We start from the raw sequence: 22,809 nt of genomic DNA on the forward strand, positions 1-22,809 counted from the left end.
GGAGAAGGGGAAGGTGCCATCACAGTATGCTGATCTCAGCGACGTGTTCAGCGAGAAGGAAGCTGACCAACTACCCCCGCATAGGCCCTTTGATTGCCAGATCAATTTACTCCCTGGAGCACAGCTTCCTGTAGGCAGGTTGTATGCCATGTCAGACAGGGAGATGCAGGAGTTGCGAGCGTTCATTGACAAGAACCTGAAGAGAGGCTTCATCAGAGAGTCCAAGGCAGCGGGGGGTAGCCCAGTGTTTTTTGTGGATAAAAAGAACACGGACAAGCCGAGACTGGTATGTGACTTTCGGGCCCTAAATGCAGTGACAGAGCCGGTGGCTTTTCCTATGCCCAGGATTGATGATATTTTGACCAGGGTGCGAAAAGGAAAGATTTTTACAAAGCTGGACCTAAGGGGGGCGTACAACCTGATACGTATAAGGAAAGGGGATGAATGGAAGACCACCATGTTCACCCCTTTGGGGGCATTTGAATATCTCGTTATGCCTTTTGGATTACAAGCAGGCTCCGCGTGTTTTCAAGCCTTTATGAACCATGTACTGGGGCCTTTGCTCTACAAGAATTGCGTGGCCTTCTTAGATGACGTGTTGGTGTATTCGGAGAATGAGGAGCAACATGTGAGAGACGTCAGAGAAGTGTTGAGCAGGCTGCAAGCCAACAGACTGTGGGTGAAACTGGAGAAGTGTCAGTTTCATACCAAGGAGGTGGAATTCCTGGGGTACCGCTTGTCAGACAAGGGGTTGGCCATGGACCCCGGCAAGGTTCAAGCGGTGCTGGAATGGAAAACCCCCAAGACTAAGAAGGATGTGCAGAGGTTCCTAGGGTTTGGAAACTTTTATCGTAAGTTCATCCGAAACTTCGCTCACCTGACGGCGCCCATCACGGACTGTCTCAGCAGCAAAAAGAAGTTTGTTTGGACGGGGGAGGCGGAGCGAGCGTTTGAGGAACTGAAAAAGGCCTTCGCCTCTGACGAACAACTTCTACATGTGGATTTACAAAAAAAGCTGAGGGTCGAAACAGACGCTTCTGACAGAGCCATAGGGGCGGTGCTTCTTCTGCAGCCGGGGAAGGAGGGGTCCGAGTGGCGACCGTGTGCCTTCTTTTCGCGAAAGCTGAACAAATCTGAGAGAAACTACACGGTGTACGACCGGGAACTTCTTGCGATTTATGAGGCCTTCCGGAGATGGAGGCACCTACTAATTGGTGCACAACAGAAGGTGCAAGTGCGCACGGACCATAAGAATCTAGAGTATTGGAGAACTGCGCGAGTGCTCAACCAACGGCAGTTGAGATGGGCCCAGGAGTTCTCCAAATTTAACTTTGAGATTTGTTACGTACCAGGCCAGGAGAACGTTAGGGCGGACGCTCTCTCACGCAAACCTGAATATTTGGAGGGAGAGGGTGCACCCGAAGAGACCCATGTCATTCCCGAGGATCGCTGGGTGTGTGGGGCGGCATTGGTGGGGCTAAGGGAACTGATAGAGGGAACGGTGCAGGATGAATATGCCCAGGACAAACTCAGGGGTCTCAGGAGGGAGGGAGACAAACCCGGGGGTTTTGAGGAGAGAAACGGGGCGTTGTACTACAAGGGAGCGTTATACGTACCTGAAGGAGAATTGAGGGAAAAGGTACTCAAGCAACTGCACGATAGCCCCACAGCAGGGCATTTTGGGCAACACAAAACCATGTGGCTGGTTACCAGGGAATTCTGGTGGCCCAAGGTCAGGGAAGATGTGCGGGAGTATGTGAGAGGGTGTGACCGATGTCAACGAGCCAAGGGGGAGAGGCGGGCACCGGCAGGTTTATTAGAACCACTACCCACGCCGGAAAGACCATGGGAGGCAGTGGCAATAGATTTTATGACTGATCTGCCCAGGTCCAAAGGGAAGACAGCCATTATGGTTGTGGTAGACCTGTTAACCAAGATGGCCCACTTTATAGCCTGCTCACATGCGGTCACAGCAGAAGAAACCGCTAAATTGTTTGTGGAAAATGTGTTTAGATTGCATGGTGCCCCCTTGAGGGTGGTTTCGGACCGAGGGAAACAATTTACTTCCAGGTTCTGGAGGAAGCTCATGAGCTTATTGCATGTAGAGGTGAATTTTTCCACTGCCCGCCATCCAGAAACCAACGGGCAGGCGGAAAGAGCTAATGGTGTCCTCCAGCAATATTTGAGGTGTTATGTGAATGACAGAGAGAATGATTGGGTGGAGAAGCTGGCGTTGGCAGAATTTGCCTATAACAATGCGGAGAACGTGTCCACGGGAATGAGCCCTTTTTTGGCCAATCACGGGTGTCATCCCCGAGCCTTCCCAGGGGGGGAGGGGGAGAACTGGAGCGTTCCAGCCGCAGAACAGTTCGTTGAAGAAATGGAAGCGATCCATCGCCAGCTCCAACTTAATTTAAACAGGGCGAAGGAGGAATATAAGAGGCAGGCAGACAAAACCAGAAGGGAAGGAGAAAGCATTAGGGTGGGGGACCAGGTGTGGTTGTCCACCCAAGGGTTACCATTTAAAGGAGGTTGTAAGAAGTTAAGACCCAAAAGGCTGGGCCCATTTGAAGTCACGCAACAGGTCAACCCAGTGGCTTTCAGACTCCGGTTACCTAACCACATGAAGTTGCACCCAGTGTTCCACAGATCATTGCTGTCACCGTATATAGGGGACAGAGAGGGGAGGGTCAATAGGGGACCAGCTATGGAGGAAAAAGAACACAGCTACCATGTAGCGGAGATTCTCGATTCCAGGTGGAGGGGAGAGCAAGTAGAGTATTTGGTAATGTGGGAAGGGGAGCCGGAGTCGGAAAACACCTGGGTCAGGGCAGAGGATGTAGATGACGAGGTTTTGATTGAAACTTTTCATCAGAGATTCCCTCGGAAACCCCAGCCAGTGGCGAGGTTCCGGAGGGAATACTTCGCCACCACCGACGAAGAAGAAGAGTTGGAGGGGTTCGCTGATTCCGAGGTGGAGGAGGATTCAGCGAGTCGGAACGAAGACCGATGGAGGGAAATGTTCGAGACGTCGGAAGATGAAGAGGATTCTTTTAGGGGTTTCAGCTCCTCACCGCCCAGAGGAGAGAGTAGGGGCGGGGGAGAGGGGGGCCCTGGAGGGGAGGTGGATGTCAGGGAACTGACATCGGAGGAAAGGGAAGTGGTAGGGCTCCCAGAGACTGGGAGAGAGTCAACAGCCAAAGCAGGGACCAGCAGGGGGAGCGCGGGGTCCCTGGAGGAGGATCTCAGTAATGCTGAGAGAGACGCAGCAGCCCAGGCAGGAAGCAGAAGGGGAGAGAAAGGGGTGAGAGACACTTCGAGCGAAAATAGCGGGGAGGTGTCAGAAGCAACTGCAGGGAGACCTATGCTTCGCCGGAAGCTGTCACGTCGTGAGTCCAGGAGACGCGTTTCCGTTAAGGAACTTCTTTGCTGGAAGCGCTTCCGCAGACAGCCACTGTCGGACTCTACAAGTGACTAGAGCAGACATGTCTGAGGAGCTCTGTCACACACAGAGGTTTGTGGGGTCGCACAAACTCTGAAGGGGCACTATTTTAAGCACAAGCAGCTAATCATCCCCTGACAACTATTATGAAACATTTGCTCAAGATAAGCCAGATGAACATCCATATACATTAAATATACATCTCAGGGTAGGCCAAAAGGTAGGAACCAGACAAATTATTAGTGAAGAATCACAAGGAATACCAAGGTGGATATGGAACCACTGCTAAACTGAATCTAGTCTGGCTCTGAAACAGGGGTACCAACTTAAATAAATATTTGGGGGGCAGGTAAGCCCCACCCTGCATAACTGATCACAAGAGGTGATGCATGCACACCATTTGAATGCCCTTCAACTTGGGGGGGGCTTCAAATATTTTATGAAGGGGCAAAGGGACCTTGGTGTTTAGGAGCTGACTCCTATGCCCCGAAGTGGGTTTAGAGAAGAGGGAAGTGGGTTGATGAATGAAGGTGAGATACCAAAAGTAGCATGGATGACAAACGCACAGAGGGGAGTCAGAGAAGATGATGCTGGAAAGGCAAAGTTGGGTACACTCATTTTATTTAACTGCGGCTACAAAAGGGGTGTTTCCTAGCCATTCATATTCTGGAAATATGTCATGGCACGTGACGACGAGGACAGTTTATAAGTGGTAGTGATAGAACTGAGAGGAGGGAACTTTCAGAATCGGAAGAATTTCGTACAACCCCAGATGCCCCTCTGCCCACAAGTACCACCATGTTTTATAACATTTCCTTGCAAGACAGGGGGAAGAAAGCAAAGAACAGCCCCAATCCAGCTAAAGTTCAATAAAGCTGTTAGAAAGCTAAAAGGTTCTGCTTAAGCATAGAAGTGGTGAAACTTGCATTAATGTATCCACAAGAGTAAATCTAAAAGTTAAACATAATAAACAAACTCAACCACTATGACCCCTAAACCCCTGAAAGTGGGATGTTTCAAACCATCATCAAATTCACTTACCTCGACAATGTACGCCTTCATCATATCCATCAGGACAGTCATACACGCCATTGCAGAGTTGGGACAAGTGAACACATCTGTTGGTGCCAATACATTTCATATGATTCAGGGGACACTTGAATTCTGTTTCTTCAGGACCTAAAAAAAGAATAGATACAGACTAATTAATATGCATTCTGATTCTGTTCAAATAAATAAAGATTAGTAAAGCAAAGAAAGTACCCTACTGTCATGTATTTGCATAATATTTCCACTTTAATGCTAACTGCAAGCTTTTCTGTGCAGTTGTCTACTATGCAGCTTTCCTGTGCATTACCAGCAGAATTATAGTCTCTTAATAAGGATTAACATAATTAAAAGAAAATCAACTGTTTAAAGAGGATTATTTTTAAAAAATGAAGACTATGCAATTTATCATTTTTATGGCAGGTTTACTTTTCTCTAAAGATTAGGGATGCTGAAAATTATATTTAGCAACGTTAAGGACAGTGTGCAGATTGTTTTCAAATATTATTCAGTTCTTATTTTTCAATATAATTACAACACAAACCTGCTAGTCTGTTATTTAGGAGACCTTAGGCAAGGACTTAACCATTTATAGCAGAAAAGGGTAAAACAACCTAAGCAAAAATGCATTCATTATGACATGGCAACATCAAGAACACCAAAATATTAATTATTACCGTGCCTTGGCAAATTATTGTTCTGTGCCCATTTGCTATGAATCAGATTATGTGCCTTAAATTAGTAATTGTGGGGCACAGCCCATTGCTGTGACCCATCGCAGACACTCCAAGTCCAGGGATGTCCCTGATTTAGAAAAACTATCCCGGTTTCTGATTTGATCTTGGAATGTCACACTTTTCCTAAGGATGTCCCTATTTTCATTGGAGAAATGTTGGAGGGTATGGAGTTATCTGACCCCCAAGCTGTCTGAAGTCAATCCTGTATAGGGAAGGTTTTTTAAAAGAAATGTTTAATGTTGTATTATGTTTTTATATGTGTTGGAAGCTGCCCTGAGTGGCTAGGGCAACCCAATAAGATGTGTGGGGTATAAACAGTAAAATTATCATTATGGAATGGGATGTCCCTATTTTCACTGGAGAAATGTTCGAGGGTATGCCATTGTATTTCTGGGTGGGTTGCACAACTGGGAGGTTTTTTAAATGCCCTCCTCCATTTCCAGGGGCAGTTTCACCAAGCCAACAGTGTAACAATACTGTTCTGTGGCCCCTTTAAAATTTAGGAACACTCTCTCCCTCATGTCTTGCTTAAATTCTGTTTGAATATATACTGCCAGCATATGCCCATACAATATACACTTGTTAACTATTGATGTGATATTCTTGCATTTTCTGTTGCAGAGTGGGAAAATAGAAGGGGGAAGTAGGGATGGGAAAGTAAAGTTAAGTCACAGATGGGTCTCAAAATACTAAGTTTATATGTGGGCCTCACATCAAAATGTTTGATAAGTGCTGCATTAAATGCTAAGTTTGTTCAAAGTCCTAGATTCAGGAAATCTAACTAGCAGCCTGAAAGCTCATTCTGGTCCCCATAGGCTTCCCATCTGGTCCCAACATAGCTCATAATCCACAATTGTGGTTCATGCAATAGCTCTGATTTAAACAAAGGACTGTTTATCAGCAACTGTTAATCAGCTCTGTTAGTCTGTTGCAGCAAAAATAAAGTGCATTGTGGCACCTTGAAGACTAACAAATTTGCGTGTACACAGCTTCAAACACCAATGGTAGCAGCACACCAGAGCCAGAGTAAATGGTAATGTGTACACAGTTTTAGAGGGTTTTCCTTAGAAAGGGTAAATTTGGATTAAACAGAGGGAAATACAACCTGGCATTCTGATGCCAACAATGTCATTGTATGCATGAGGAGCACTGAACACACAAAGAAGACCCATCTCAAAGCACACTGAGCCAGCCAAAGATGGATAAAAGGAGGAAGAGTTTAGTTCTTTTTCACATTACAGTGAAAATCAGAAAAGTTCTTTTATTCTATTGACAGAAAAATAATTTGCATCAGTCTTCCACAAGATTACCTTCCACTGTACTAAGTCAATTGGCTCTTATACTTCCTTCTGCTAAAATATACAGACTCTCCTATAAAGAGAATGAACATTCTGAAATCTTTAAAATATTATCTGACTTATCCCCCAGTGAAGGGGATCACACAACTACTTGCAAAAGCCTATTTGTTTGTGAACAGGGGATGGTTTGAAGTGAAGATGAATAGACTCCCAGAAATATATATTAATCATGAAACTACATTTCCAAGGGGAATTTTTTATTCTGTTTACAAAAACAAATAAGCAATAGATTAAGAGGGCTGATTAACATACAAATGTGATTATTCTGACATTGAGTGGTCTGGGTATATGTAGTTAATATTCTTTCTTGGCATATTGCTCTCTCAAGGCCACGTAATATTGTAAAATAAAGTTATGCTAGGATTGAGTGAGAAAGCCTGTAAGCAAAGGGTTGGTTCATCCCTCCCTTCATTCAGGGTCTCCTCATCCTAGGGGTTTTCAGTGCTCAGATGCTGGAAGAGGAATGCACTCAGTCAATCTTGATAATTTATTTCCTCAGTATAGAAGATACTGGGAGAAAATATCCTGACCTAAGCAACACTATGACGTGCTAAAGATGATCTTGTGGCCAGGATAAGAGCTTGTACTATATTGCTATTCCTAGTTAACCTAGGCATCATACATTTAAGCAAATTAAGGTAATTTCCCTGAGCTGGGCCCCTTATGTGTTTTGTAGGGTTTTGCAGAGTAGGTCAACACAGCTGCAAAAATATAATTATAAAATTTCACTCTAAATTTAAAATGAGCTTTGCATGCCTTAGGTTTGCCATTATGTGCAACCATGCAGCTATCCAGAAGGACATCGGGAGGGGCCTTGGGTTAGGAGACTCATAGTGACTAGGCTGCCATAATGTGAGTGACACCAGCAGGTAGAAGAGAACTAGAATTTAAGAGTTCATGTACAGTGATGGAAGATTCATGGCACCCTAGAGCTGCATCCCTGTTCATGACAGCTTGGTAATGCATAAAGTCATCAGAATTCCATGGGACTTAGTTCTCAGAAAACATGTATAGCAGTGATGGCCAAACTTGGCCCTCCAGCTGTTTTTAGACTACAATTCCCATCACCCCTGACCACTGGTCCTGTTAGCTAGGGATGATGGGAGTTGTAGTCCAAAAACAGCTGGAGGGCCAAGTTTGGCCATCACTGATGTATAGGGTCAGACTACATGTGAAAGGCAGATGTGTGAAAGGCCACAGCTAAGCTCAGATAACTGCATCCTTTGTGTGTGTGTGTGTGAGAGAGAGAGAGAGAAACGACTTTAGCATTCAGTAAAGAGGACAGGCAAAGAGGAGCACCCCTGACTGTAGGCTGCAAAGAAAGATGAAAGCTGCCTTTGCTACCTCAACATTCTGCCCGAGGTTCAGCAGGAACTCACCTTAGGGCACAGGGAAGTCAGGGCAGTAGAGAAAGGTTTGGCACTCCCCACCCTCAGGGCACTTCTCCTCAATGTGAAGCATTCCCCCACCCCTAGGGAATGGACTGGGACTACGCACTCTCAGCAAGAATTACTGTGGAAAGAGCTTTTACCTTTCTTACTGGGTTTTGCAAAGGTCTCCCCTAGGCTCTGGAAGTGGTATCTTGGACCGACTTGCAAGATCTTGCACTGGCTACTAAAGGCAAAACTGCTCATGTGAGGGTAGTTTCAGGGGCTCGTTCTGATTATAAGCAATTTCGGTTTTACATGCTACCCCCTGGAACGTAACCCCCATGCAAGATGTGATCCTAGTAGTATTACAAAAAAAGGTCAGTACAACAATGGAGTCAAAGTTTTAAAGCAATCAGGAAAAATGTCACTCTACTTTAAAATTTTCAATGTTGTTTTTGTCCCTACATATCCTCCTTCCTCAATAAAACCACTTCCTTCTGCTACTGGAACAGTCACATTACAATGAGAAGACGGAAATTATGTTCTCTCTCGAAATGATCTCATATATGACCATACAACATAATTCAATAATACATAATGCATTTGAGGACACCATGTATCAGGGAAAGACAGTTTGATATAAATCGTCTCAGATTTTAAATTGGTTTTTTAAAATAAAGAAATACAGATGAATCATTCTTTCGAGGGCTCACATTCTTTGCTGTTCTATAATTATCCCCTCTCCCAGTGGAAGTGCATATAAAAGTGGTTCTTAATGCAAGTTTTTGCCTGTCTGTGTTTGTACATATGCATACAGAAAGTAACCACTATCATTTGGAAGTTTGGAGTGTCATGAGATAAAGGTTCTTGAGAGCAGAAGAAGTAAGGCAAGGCCTACAAGGCTTACACAATCATTCAAGCCTAAGCCTGTTAACTGTTAACAGCAAACTGCTAAGTCACTGTGACTCGTGACCCATCTTGAGTGATGACTCATTCTCCCTATAAAAGCAGCCAGCGTCTCTGTGGGCCTCAGTGTCTGTCTGTCTGTCTGTCTGTCTGTCTAGCTCAGTGTGTGTGTTTGTGTTGTTGCAGACAGAGTGGCTCCAGGACTCCAGTTAATCAGCAACTAAGACTGTGTGAAGAGACAGATATATGCTCTGAGCACTCTGTGTATGCTCTTTAACTATGCTGTTTATGAACAACTTTATTTTCTCCAGTAAAAGTTTTATTCTGTTTATGAAGAAGACTCTGTGATTAATTTATCGCTGCGTGACATGGAGCAGGTGGCCATTCTTCAAATGATCATCCCATAATTAAGTGAAAGAGTGTTTGAGTTGGGTCCTGGATTTTGGGTTGCTTCCTGGATTTTATCTGAAAAATCAATCTTGTTAAGTCAGTCTACACATGTTGGACTGTTCATACAGTATGTGTAGCTCACATGTATAATTTGGTAATGTGAGGGATGGGGGGAGGTGTGTCAGGTGAATTGGGAGGCAGTGTGTCGTGTCACTCCTACCGTGCTCAAGGGGGCCAATTGGATAAGGGATTGCCATATCCATCCCTGGGACAGAGAGAGAGAAAGAAAGAGAACGCTCTAGTAATGTTACCTACAGCTTTCTGTAAAGAAAGTAATTTAAAATCTTTATTTCATCAATATTTCAAATCCAAATCAATTTATCCACATGTGCTTAGCTTAATACTGTGAGGTACCGACTTGTCCAAGAACTTTAAAATCATAGGGAACATGGATCTCCAATGAACACACACCCAACATGAGTGTACCACAGTCCCTATATCTTCAAATGTTTTCTTTTTAAAATCAATTTGCAAATAATTACTCTGAGCACAAAATGAATCAGCTGCCTTTCCTACCCTCAGCCGTGCATTGAGCGGTCAGAGGGTGGCAGGGTGACCGTGTAGTGACCTCAGAGATGGGAGTCCTTCTGGGTGAGAAAGGAGCTCTCCTTCCATTGACCTTGGATCTTTATAGTTCCAGGCAGGACCTCACCTATCACAAGTCTTCAGATGCTTGTCATAGTATCCTTGGTACTGGCAATCAAAACAAAGGTTTCTCTGCAGTGGTTTTCATAAAGCAAGCACCTATGGACTCTCTCTGCAGTATTATCTGATGAAGTTGATTAATGACTGTAATTAAGATATTTAAGCTAGAAAGAGCAATCCATACAACTACCATTAGAACTATGTTTTATAAGCATAGGCTGAAATGGTAATGCTGTACTCCTGAAGAATACAGTATTTGGGCAATAGAATTTAAACCCATAAACAGGCAGTGGTAGGGGAATTCAAAGGGGTGTAGGCCTAATTGTCATGCACTATACACAGCAAATTAAAGGACTGAAGCTAAAGTCTGGGACACACTCCCCAGCCATGCCCAATTGCCCTTAGTCTGAAAAGGGCTGCTTTACTCGCCCACAGGGCTCTGTGTGAACTATGACAGCCCCTTTCAGACTAGTATCAATCATACATCCTCCTGCACATTCCCATTTGACCGTTCATGCATTCAAACTGAATGTCTGAAGACAGCTTTGGTGAGGCTTAAAACTGAGTAAACATGGAAATCTTAACTGTTTGCACAATGTAGAAATTTTGGGAGGAAGAAAGCAAAAAGACAGTAAACATTCAAGTATGGGGGGTGGCATAAGCAAGTTAATAGCAAGTGATAACAAATATATCAGCATTCTCTTTCTAGAATCATAGAACTGTAGAGTTGAAAAGGGACCCTGAGGATCATCTAAGGTGTCTAAGTCTAAACAGATTGAAAGTCCCATTCATTTGCAATCCCTTTTGCATAGTTCTATGCTATGTGCTTCTGTTTGCAACGATATTACCATTTAACTGAGTTTGGGAGCATCTCAGTATGATGTCTACTTTGTTTAGTCCCTTTAAATAAAACAAGCATATCTGTATTGTATTTGCATTGCAGCTGACTGAAGGATCCTAGCAGCGCAACGACAATGAGCATCGGTCTCAACAAACAACAACGAAAGAGAGAGCACTATGAAAAACAATAGATGACGGCAAGTATTACCTGCAAAGCTGCAAATATAAAAGTTACAGAACTAGACCTTGGCTTCATTAAATCGTTTTAGCTTTGTTCAAGTCATTGGAGCACCTCCAGTTTACAGCACCCCAGGACAAGCTCAAAGTAAAGTGGTCTCTTTGTAACAAAACAATGAAACAACTGTATACATATACTCTCAGAAAGAAGAAACTGTTTTGGCTTTTAGTTTTGTTTTGGTACATTTCACTCCAAGTGAGAGCTTCCAGTTTCCATCAACAGGATGCCATTCATTCTGGCTTATGCTTAAAGTGTTGCAGTACAATTAAGCTGTTCCAGACTTCCACATAAATGACCCGTTCAAATGAACTTGAGAAGGGTGGTTGTATTGGCATCAGAGACTTAATGGCTTGAAAACGGTAAATGTGCATCTAGGCCTGATTATTGTACAGTAGTGACACAATAAGATCTAAATGAATGGACTGTGTCCTCCTACTGTGCCTACAGCTTATTTGTGCAACTTAATGATCAAGCTCAACCACATTCAGTTTCAGAGTGAATAACACAGACTTGTTGGAGATATTAATGCACCCATACTTGCTGATTGGTTCTCTCATGCAATGGTTTTCTTCCAGTCATTGTCTAATGAAAGTGAGAAAGGTGAAACCAATCTTTTGCATACTTACTTGGAATCAGCTCACTGATTTCAACAAGACTTACTCCCTAGTAAGTGTGCATAGGATCAGCGTCTCAGGGGCTTGAAAATAAATAACCCATCTTAAATTTCTAAGATGCGAGAAGAGCTTTTAATGCAGGCTGCTGTAGGCAATCTCCAACAAGCAGCAACATTCTTCAATTTGGTTATGTCTCTTTTCTCTTAGCCCTGCTTTCTGCATGTAATTTTCCAAACCATCATTTCCACTTCCCTCTCACCTGATATTAGTGAGAAAATAACAGACATTTGTTCAACTTGTTTTCAGCCTCAGTTTGCATTACTTCCATTAAAAAAAAGAAGGAAATTCTTTCTCCCATTGTGAATAACATTTTCTCTTGTAATGGATCCTTGGTGAAGTTGGAATTGCTTGAATGATTTGCTCTAACTGCTGTAACTACATTGATAGGTTTTAACTTTGTGGAAAATTTTGGTCCCATGGGTTTTTCCTCCTTTTTAAAGCTATGGAGCTGATAGCTTTTTATTACTGGGGAACATAAAGAAAGGCAAATGGAAATAACACATGAATGATTAGGCAGTGCAAGTGTCCCCCCACAGCATGTTGCACTTAAATGTCCCAAACCAATGAGAAGCATCAAAAATATATATGAAGGCATATACTAATAGCAATTTCAAAACTCTGTAAGTCCTTATGTAGCCAAAATGTTACCATCTACAACTAAAAGAAAGGTATCAGCAGGCTTAGGAGGACCTTAAGGCTTGTATAAGTATGAACCATCTTGTGGGGGGAGAATTCTGGGGAACCCCATTCTCCCTCCCCAAGCCCAGAGTCTGTTCACTGGAGAGAATAATGCAGAAAATCTGTTTAAGAGGGAGGGATGAAAAACTAGGGGGAGGAAAATGGAATGGACTATTGACACTGAAAGGACATTGAACAGAAAGACCCCACACTGCAACAATTGTAGATTGTTGTCTTAAGTTAAAAGTATTTTCTGTAACACACACACACACACACACACACACACACACCCCAGCTTAGAACTATAGCTATGACCAGGCTGACTTGCCACTGGGGCCAAAAGATTGCAATATGCAGGGTTTGAGAGCAACCTTCATTAGATGCAGTGAAGTGCCAAAGTGATGAAATTTATAGGGATTATCTGGCAAAAACATAGGTACAAAACCATAGCAGTAGCTCAAAAAGAAGGAATGCATGCTTCTTTAAGATGCAATTGGAACAAGGATAGCTAGAAGCCACCCTCTTGAGAAATTTCACTAGTCTTAACTTTGCTTGAAATTCACATTTTTCTCAAACTAAACATTTCCATTTCTCCCTTGAAATTTTGCTTTAAGGTCAATATGAATAGCAATTCTAGGACCAGCATTGTGTTTACACCAATTATTTGCATTACAAATTTTAGGAAGTGGTATAAAGCAACAGTCATGGGTAACTATGCTCCTTAAGCATAGTTTTTAAATGGTCCTCTTCTCTGAAATCATTTCTCTGCTCCGTCCCCCTCAATTTGCTGGATAACTGTGTTAAAAGTTTATTCCCCCCCCCTAACCTATGAATGCCTTCCTAAACCTTTAAAATGTGTTCCACTCTGAATCTGCCCTAAAAAGAATGCCTATAGATCAGAAATCCCATTATTGCACATGCACATTGCAGTGGATGATGCTAGCTGATAAGTAACATTGAGCAGTAACATCATTAGGGGAAAAAACAGTTTGGCATTTGGAAAGGAGCAATTAAGAAATCGCAAGAGGATGCAGATTGCCTTATTGACTAAATTTGGTTTTTGAATTCTTAATGCCTCCTGTACATTATTTTAGGAATCTTACTTGCAAAATTAGAGTGTGCCTCTAATCTTTAGTTGAAAAAATATCTTCCGAATTATAGTTAATTAAGTCAAAGCTAGCCTGCACATTTTTTTTTAAGGAAAAAGAAAAACCAGAAAAGTAAACTGAAATCTACAGTTCACACACATGAAGACTGAGCAGCCCCTACCAATTGCACAAGAAAGAATTCTTCAGAGCACATTGTCCAACCATTTCAAGAACAAAATTGTGAACCTCTGCAATTGAATTGAAAATCAAAGAAAATGTGGCAAAGACTTCTTTAGCTTGCAGAATGCTTAAATAGCTGCTGGTATTCTTTATATTCTAAGAGACTGACATAAAAGCTTTGTTAATGGATTTTTCTGGTGATTTAATACAACACACTAAAAGCAGTGTTTAATGCCTGTTGTAGTAAGAAATGAATGTTGTCTCATGTAAATTGTCATTCATTAGTTATAAGGAACCTATTAGTAATTTTAAAGGGTGGTTTTTTCTCTCTTAAACTTAATTAGCATCACACATTTTGAGACTTCCTTGTGTCAATTGTTGTAATGATTTGGTGTCTGTGCATGCTAAAGAATGGGCTGATAATAAGTGCCTTAGCTTGAGAGAAATGATAGTAAGGTGAACAAAAGGGTGTTAATTACCCATACAATTAAAATGTCCAATACCAGCAATATTGTAACACTTCCCCACTTATGGTTCAGATATTTACGTACCCAACTTGAATAAATGTCAGCAGAAAAATGTAGATGTTGATCTTTGCAGAAATGTAGTGAGTATAGGTAACAGAAGTACAAGGTTTATGATGACAGCAAAATAGTAGGCACATAATTTGAAGATCCTATACAATAACCGTCTGCTATTCTTTTTATTCTTTCTGATTTAAAAGGAAACAAACAAATGGCAAAAATCTTTTGTAAATGCACAGTGTTCCCTGAATTTCACAGGACAATACAACATTTTCCTCAATTATTGGGCCAGGGTGGTATATTGGTTAGAGTGTCAGACTAGGACCTGAGATACCAGGGTACAGATCTCCACTTGGCCATCAAGACCATCACGGGGGGGGGGGGGCTAAAGCCAGTTGCTACCTCTCAGCCTAAACAACACCACAGAGTTGTTGAGAAAGGGAAGAACCATGCATGACACTCTGAGCTGCTTGGAGAGAAAAAAGTGGGATATAATTGTAAATAATATATATATCATATTAAAATATGCATAATTAAATTAAATATTTACTAGAATTAAAGTTGGAGGGTTTGTTTGTTTTAAAAAAGAAATGTGAAGCAACAACAAACAAACAAAAAACACCCTACCAGAATGTCCAGCTCAGTTAATGCAAGTTTGAGGAAAGTTTGTTTTCATAATTATTAATTCTTTTGGTATTTCCTATACAATGTTCTGATCTTATAGTTGAGGAATTCAAGAGTTGGATACAGGATCTCCCCTCTCTGGAGGTAGCAGCCATAAGTAGAGTTATGTCCAATAAGCTCCTCTCAGCAGAAAAAGGAGAAGTCTTCCCCCCCCAAAAAAAGACCCTCTTCCCTTGTAGCCCCCAGTGCTTTGCTGTTCTAGAGGGTCTTCCAACTTTCTGAAATAGATGGGAAGATGGAAGCAGGAGGAGAGGACAACTGACAAATATTGTCTCTTCCCCTGTTCCACCATGGGGATTTTTCCACTAAAAGATTAAAAAGCCTTCTGTTCACAGGAGGCAAAATCTGGATCCAAGCCATAGTATTTTCTACTCTTGGCAATTATGAAAATGGGAAAATATTATGGAGGGTTGACTCTCAGTAGTCGGGGGTTGGAGACATGTGGAAAAGATAAAGGTTTGGGGCAAGAACTGGCTTTTAGTTGTACACCCGTTGGCTATAACCCACCTTCTTAGTTAAAAATGTTGTTTTTGCTGGGTGATGTTCACTGCTATATTAATGTGTAATTTAGGCAATTACATGAGAATTTGCCATTATAACATTCATACTTCTGAAAACAAAATATGTTATTTACAGAGCCAATGTGGTCCTTTTAAATTATGGATCACTTTTAAAATAGAGGGGATGAGGGAACCAAAGTATTGTATTATTTAATCTGTGTTGTCACTAATTTTCAAGTGTTTTTACTTTTAATGCAGCAGTGTAATGTATACTTTTAAAAAAATAATTGCCTATTTTTCAGTGTATTTCATTCACTTTTGTCCTCTAGAAGAACACATAAATGTAAATGAAATCTCACTGAAACAGAATGCGTAAATCATTTTTTCATACGATGTACTGCACAGAAATAATATAAAACCATTTTACCTGTGAGAATTCACAGTTGAACATTATAGCAGTTATAAAGTGCCTTTTTACAATGTAAAAGCAAAAACTGCATCTAGAAGAAAAACTTTACAAATCACAGACATTGTGACTTCTATTTGGATTTAACATGCTGAACAGTGCGCAGGGGGAGGAGAAGGGAGATCGTTCAGTTGCTGATGGAATGATCAGAGGGCCTTGATTTCTTTCCTATGTTTCTATGCAGAGTTGTATGTGCAATGAGAATATGAATGCCACTGACAAACACTTATCCATTGTGATTGACAGAAATTTTTATAGTGTTCTGATTGACTGTCAGTAGGGTACTTTTATACGACGGCATCTAACAACATCATTGCCACTCATGCAATAGAACTTCCCTTCCCTCTCTTTCCACCATGGAATTTACTCCAGAGAGTTGAGGGGAACATCCAGAGTAGATATGAGGTGAAGTGGAGGGGGGCAGGGAAGGAAGGAGAAGTTATGTTGCACAGGCAGAAGACTTCTGCTCATGCAGTGATTTCCTTGACTACAACCCTCCGTTTACTTCTTTGGTATTGGTATGCTGTTCACAATTTTATAAGCCTTTGGGTCAAATAGCATTATATAAATGAACCATAACATAATTATGTTACAGAAGTTACATCAACAGGATTAATTGTACCAAGGGCCTCCAATTCCATTCAGAAACTAAATGACTAAAAGATATATCCAGGTTCCGAGCAGACCAGTTACTCAACCAAGTCAGAACAGAGCAGATCCACATTTCTATTCCGCTTCTTATCAATTGGGAGTATCCTGTTAGAGCAGCAGACAACTTTCAATCGGAAATTCTGTTCTACACCCAAGCTTCTGAGACTTATGTGCAGGTTCTTCAAAAGTACATATAGTAATACATTGAAAGCAAACATGAGATCAGTTTTAATTTGTGAAAAATTGTTTTGTTAAACACAAACAGCATACTTTGTGTCTGAATCCTGAACATAGTATAGAAATAGCATACCTGATGGTTCAGTTGACTGAGATAACCTTTTATAGATACAGTGGTACCTCAGGTTACAAACGCTTCAGGTTACAAACACTTTGGGTTACAAGCTCTGCTAACCCAAAAGTAGTACTTTGGGTTGCGAACTTTGCCCCAGGATGAGAACAGAAATCGTGCGCTGGTGGCGCGGCAGCAGTGGGAGGCCCCATTAGCGAAAGCGCGCCTCTAGTCAAGAACAGTTTCAGGTTAAGAACGGACCTCCGGAACGAATTAAGTTCATAACTCGAGGTACCACTGTATCAGTTAACAATGCAGAAGTAGAGGCTGTTTCCCCCTCCCAGCTTTCTGGCTTTTTCTGTTAATGCATAAGGAAGGGAATTTCGCAGCATTTTCAACTGCCTCACAAAATCTGCTTGGGCACACTTCATAGGAGCTGAGAAGCCTTTAAATAAAACAAGAAGCAATAATTCCTTGGGACTCAGTGATTAAATTTAATAAACTACTAGGACTCCCATCTCCCTTGTTTCACCAACAATATTTCATCCCACAACAAAATTGAGGATGTGAGGGAAAAGAAACCAGCCCTTTTGGGAGAAAGTGAATTACAAAACCTTCGGTGTGAGGTATTAGAGAAACAAAAGGTGTGCAGTTTTAAGAAATATGTCAAAAGTCACAGGCACAGTATTACCTGCCAACAAGGAATTTTGCACTGCATTATCTTCAGGGCCATCTTACGCATAGGCACTAGGGGTGTGCTGGGCGCTGGGCTCTCAGGGCACCAGGCTGAGAGTCTGTGGCCCGAGAGCTGAGTCTGGAGAAGAGCCCGCCCGTTGGTCAGAGCACCACAGTGGCTCTTCTGCTGTGGGTGGCTCTGCACCACGAGTTCGGGGGCGACTGAGCCAACGAGACGCTGAGGCAGCCAGCCAGCTCTGCCCTCCTGCACACCTGGGACTGGGCAACCTGGGGAGACGGGCGCACCGGGCGAATCTTTGCACCCTGGCATTGCATATGCTTAAGACAGCCCTGATTATCTATTTGCTAAAAGGTATTTGGGACTTCCCTTCTCCTCAGTCTGGAAACTACTGGTAGTGGACAACACTGAAACACAATTGCTGACAGGAGTGATAGAGTATGTCAGCACATTATACTTGTGCTCAATGATCTGCAATGGCTGCCAGTTTGCTATTGGGCCATGGCAAGGTGTATATCTATAGCCCATAACACATTGGCACCAGTTTACTGCAAGTGCCACACAACACCCATCATTCCTTTAGTGTGGCAACACCTTGCTCTGCAATGCCCTGCCTATTCACATTAGGCCAGTGTTTCCCAACCGGTGTTCCGCGGCACACTAGTGTGCCGTGAGACACCGGCTGGTGTGCCGTGGGAGGGAGGCGGGCGAGTCGGGCGGCGAGAGGCGGCGGCGGCGAGGATCCGCGTCGAGCCGGGGGCGGCTCCGCGGTGGTGGTGCCGAGCGGCGGGGCAGCGCGCGCGACAGCGGAGGAGGAGGAGGCCGGCATGTCCGGGCAGCAGCAGCAACAGCAGCAGCAGCAACTCCCGGCGACGGCTCCTCCTCCGCCCGCTATCGCCGCCACCACCACAACAGCCGCCGCCGCCTCAGCTGCCGCTGTCCCTCAGTCCCTCGCTCTGCTGCCTCCTCCCACCCCGGCAAGGGGAAGGGAAAAAACGTTCACTTTTGTGCGTCCCTCCCGGCGTGACGCTGCGCGCTGACGTCACGGGGCGGGGCTTTAATGGTGGTGTGCCGCGAGATTTTTTTCCGGTAAACAGGTGTGCCGTTGCCCAAAAACGTTTGGGAAACACTGCATTAGGCAGGCATCTTCACTATGCTGTTTTAGGGGCCTGCTGAAAAATTCTGTTTCAGAGGACACAAGAACTTGTTACACCTTCTTTTAAATTAGTTTAATGTTTTACTGCATTTGTTGTTTTAGATGTTTCAAACTGTGTTTAAAGGTTTTTAATTAAGTTTTATTTTTAATTGTGCTCTTTTAATGCAGATCTGTTTGCCACTCTGGACTTCTTTAGGGAAGCGTATTAAATAAATAAACTAATTCATCTTCATATAGTAATATGCAATATATTGCATACTCTTGCCCACTGAGTTCAGTGTTCCAGATAGTGTCAGCACCATGAAGCAACAATTTGATATTCTTAACAATATTTCACATTTTGACAAATTTTTCCATATTATAGCAAAGAGCCCAGAAATATAGATGGGTCGACTGTTTAAGGAGACTCTTGAAATTCAGTGTCTTCTCTCTCTGAGGCAAGTGAACCCCAATTCAAATTTGGGAGCGCCCCACTCAGGCTTGCCAAGTGAATTGGGATTCACACCCTGTGAAGCTGTCAGGTGCACCCAAGGATCCTCCAGGCTTGCTAGCCCCAAATTAATGACAGCTCAACAAGAGGAAAGAGCATCCTCTGTTTGGCTGAGAAGAGCTGTCATTTGCAAGTAGGGAATCATGAGCATGTCAGTTCCATTCAGTTCTGTTTCAGCTCCATTGCCCGTCTCATTCTCATAACTTATAACCAATCATCCATGTGGCCAGCAGGGCATGCACATGCTTTATAATTTCCTATTGCTTCATATTAATGTTCCCAGTTTAATGCACATGGTATAGACAGCAACATGTGCTAAAATATGCTAGCATAACACAGTGGAATAACATTAAGAGAGTATTTTATATTGAGAAATGGGGGATTACACACACACATACACTCCCCACAGTTCTATGTATATTTGAACAAGTGTTGTATATTGTTTATACAGTGATTTAATCAAAACACACTTAGATTCTGCTGGGAAAGAATAATTTAGAATAAAGTCAACTGTCAAGGGATGGAAATAGAAACTGCACAGTTTTACAAGCACAAACACTCACTTTATTGAAAGCAATCCATCTCTTTCATGTACTCATATTCCTAGCAGTTAAAAGATTTTTCAGTTAATCATAACGTAGAGTGTATTCAGCTGAATTTATGACAGATATTAAGAACATCTGCCCCCATATTAGAGTGAAATTTCACTGTGAAGCATCAAGACTCTAAAATGTATTCAGATGAAATGTTGCTGTGTTTTAAAACATGAAACCAAGAATGTGTCAAGATCGTTTATGGGAAATGTTGTAAACGCCAGTGTTTTATTATAAGGAACATACAAGCTTTCAGAAAGATATGGTAGCTGCCAGATGGCCAGAATAAGCCTATGGTTACTATTTAGCTTCTCATTCTAAAAATGATACATTGCTTTCTACAGCCATAGCATCTCTCCTTACCCTCCAATGCCTTAAACAATCACGTCTGGAATATTTACCCAGCAAATAGTAGGTCCTTCCCAAGTCATCATATCTCCTTTGCCTGCAAACTGCACATTAATTCCAAATATTGTTTCTTTTTTTTGTTCCAACCTTTATACACTGCATTACTTCTATGCCTATTTAGAACTTATAGAGATACAGTTGTAGCAAGGCTCACCAGGACTTAGTCAAGGCATTGGTTTCCAGGGAAAAGGCTCAGTCCTTCAACATGCAAAGTAAGAAATATTTTTAAAGCCCCTTGAACAGATGAACTGTGCATCTCTCTCACTATCAACTGAAGATCAAAGAGTGTCACTAGAAGAAGAAGAAGAAGAGTTTGGATTTGATATCCCGCCTTTCACTCCCTTTAAGGCGTCTCAAAGCGGCTAACATTCTCCTTTCCCTTCCTCCCCCACAACAAACACTCTGTGAGGTGAGTGGGGCTGAGAGACTTCAAAGAAGTGTGACTGGCCCAAGGTCACCCAGCAGCTGCATGTGGAGGAGCGGAGATGCGAACCCAGTTCCCCAGATTACGAGACTACCGCACTTAACCACTACACCACACTGGCTCTCACTAGATGGCACAGAATGCAACATTAAGGTGCAAACCTTGTGCAGGTGGGTTGGTGAGAAACCAGTGAAGGTTTAGCAGAGCAATCACAGCATTGCAGTGGCATAGTGTGTGTTGCCAGCGCCCGGGGCTGCACGTAGGTGGGTGGGAAGGAGGAAGGGAAATGGATGGAGTATACATGTGCATTTAACTGCCTAATGGCATCTGCATCACCCAGGAGATTGCAGCCACAGAGATAATAAAAGAAGAGTCGTTCTGTGGTCTAGAGAGGTCACTTCTTGGTTTGCATGGAGAAGCCGTTTTCAATGGAACCCAGCGACAGAAGCATACAGCTGTATTGAGGCAGCATTGGGTGTTGAAATGTTGTGCCCCTAACAATTTTGCACCCTGGACAACCGTCCCTCTGCCATCCCTTGAATATATAAAAACATTAAAAGTGCCACAGTGGTGGCATAGCACAACTTCAATCCAGCTTGGGGGGGGGGGAGATTGGGCAGTAATTGAGTGAATGCCTCTTGGAACTAGACATGTTGGCAATTAATGGGAGTTCAGGAGAGAAAACAGTCCGACGCAGGATGCCAACCGTTCATTTAAGGCACAAGGTGAAGTTGGATGGGAACTGGACAAGGCTGGAAAACCTCCCAACCCTTAAATAATTCCTCTGCTTTCCTGTGTGTGGGAGAGTGTGATTTTTCATCCCTTTTGAAAACTTTACAACTAACATGTTACTACTCCTCCTCTAAAATTTGAACTGGCTGTGTGGAGGAATAATGCAGGCAGACTGGGGGAGCATCAGGAAGCAAGTAACACAATGGTATGTTGAGCAAATGGCCCAGTATAAATTTGCCTCAAATTCACAATTAATGACATGTTGCCGAAGACACCTACAGCAGAAGTGTCACTGGGAAGTGACCTTTAAATAAAGGGACAAAGGTTTTCAGGTAACCTGCCATCACGAAAGGGATAATCGCTTGGTATGGTGAAGCCCTTGATATTACAAATAAGAAGCATATATCCAGATATTTCCAGCTATTATAGATATAATTTATCAATTTTGTACCATATTCTATGTATATTTGCTCAGAAATAAGGCTCATATAATTGAATGTGAATAGCTCCAAAGAAAGTAAACAAAGAATTGCAGCATAACCTGATACCTATTTATTTAGACGTAAGTCCCTGTCGGTTCAATGGGGCACATCCTCATGTAACTTTGCATATGATTTCAGCCTGAGAGTGCAAAACCTATACATGTTTACTTGCACTGAATCATACCCAGGTAAGTGTGTTTACAATTTCAGCCATATCAATTGACTTGGAATATCTTGCACAGTAGGTGCCCTTGTGGTATATCAGTTGTTTCTGAGTTGGTTGAGCATTTTATTAGCTGCAAGAGATATTTATTTCAGTAACAGATTGATATGTTAAGTACCTAATGCTATATTTAAAATGCAGTAAAAACAATCCATGGCTAAGCAATTTATCTGGCGGGGGCAGGGGAAGATGAAGCCACTAACTACAGTGGCAGGGAAATAATACAAGCAGACACCCCAATTTTGCAGTTCATGGCACGCAATTACACAAATGAATTTCTACTTAAGTCAATGGGGCTTCAAGTGAGCTTCAATTCCACCCCCTATACTCCAAGCTGATATATTAGTGTCTTAAGGGTTAAATCAAAGTGTTAAAAAAGGTAAGAGAACAATGTTTCCATGCCTCTCAATTCATTCTTTTTACCATGACCCTAGTTATTCATAAATGAATGAGTAAAGGCAGATTACTGTTCCTATCAAACTAACTGTTGGCTTTACTTGAACTCTACAGAGAATTGTGACTGTATTCATGCGCTTCTGCAAAACACTTGAAATGCAGGACACTTGTTTTTATTACCTGCCCATGTTTTCTTTACTAAAGCTATCTTGAATCTTTACATACAGTCATGCCAGAGTCCAGGAGTACTAAAACCACTGGGTGGTAGCCAACTAAGTTTTACTCAGAGTAGACCCATTAAAATGAATGAGCATAATTAAGTTAGATCCATTAATTTGATTGGATCTGCTCTGAGTTGAATACCACTCATAATTCAGAGCAAACAGGAACGACTATAGAGTCCTCTCACTCTATACTAGAATAGGAATGGACCAATCTGTCACT

The 22,809-nt window shown here is 42.4% G+C and overlaps 1 protein-coding gene across 3 annotated transcripts in view; it reads right to left on the reverse strand.

Moving 5' to 3' along the window:
• Window positions 1-22,809, reverse strand: part of LRP1B (LDL receptor related protein 1B) — a 768,212-nt gene that overhangs the window by 424,822 nt on the left and 320,581 nt on the right. For all 3 annotated transcript variants that reach the window (XM_082196914.1, XM_082196915.1, XM_082196913.1), the window contains one exon: window positions 4,484-4,621. In XM_082196914.1, coding sequence (XP_082053040.1) covers window positions 4,484-4,621 — 138 coding nt within the window. The remainder of the gene's footprint in view (window positions 1-4,483; window positions 4,622-22,809) is intronic.

The sequence above is a fragment of the Podarcis vaucheri genome (genome assembly GCF_965113315.1).
Source record: "Podarcis vaucheri genome assembly, chromosome: 1".
NCBI classification, from domain to species: Eukaryota; Metazoa; Chordata; class Lepidosauria; order Squamata; family Lacertidae; genus Podarcis; species Podarcis vaucheri.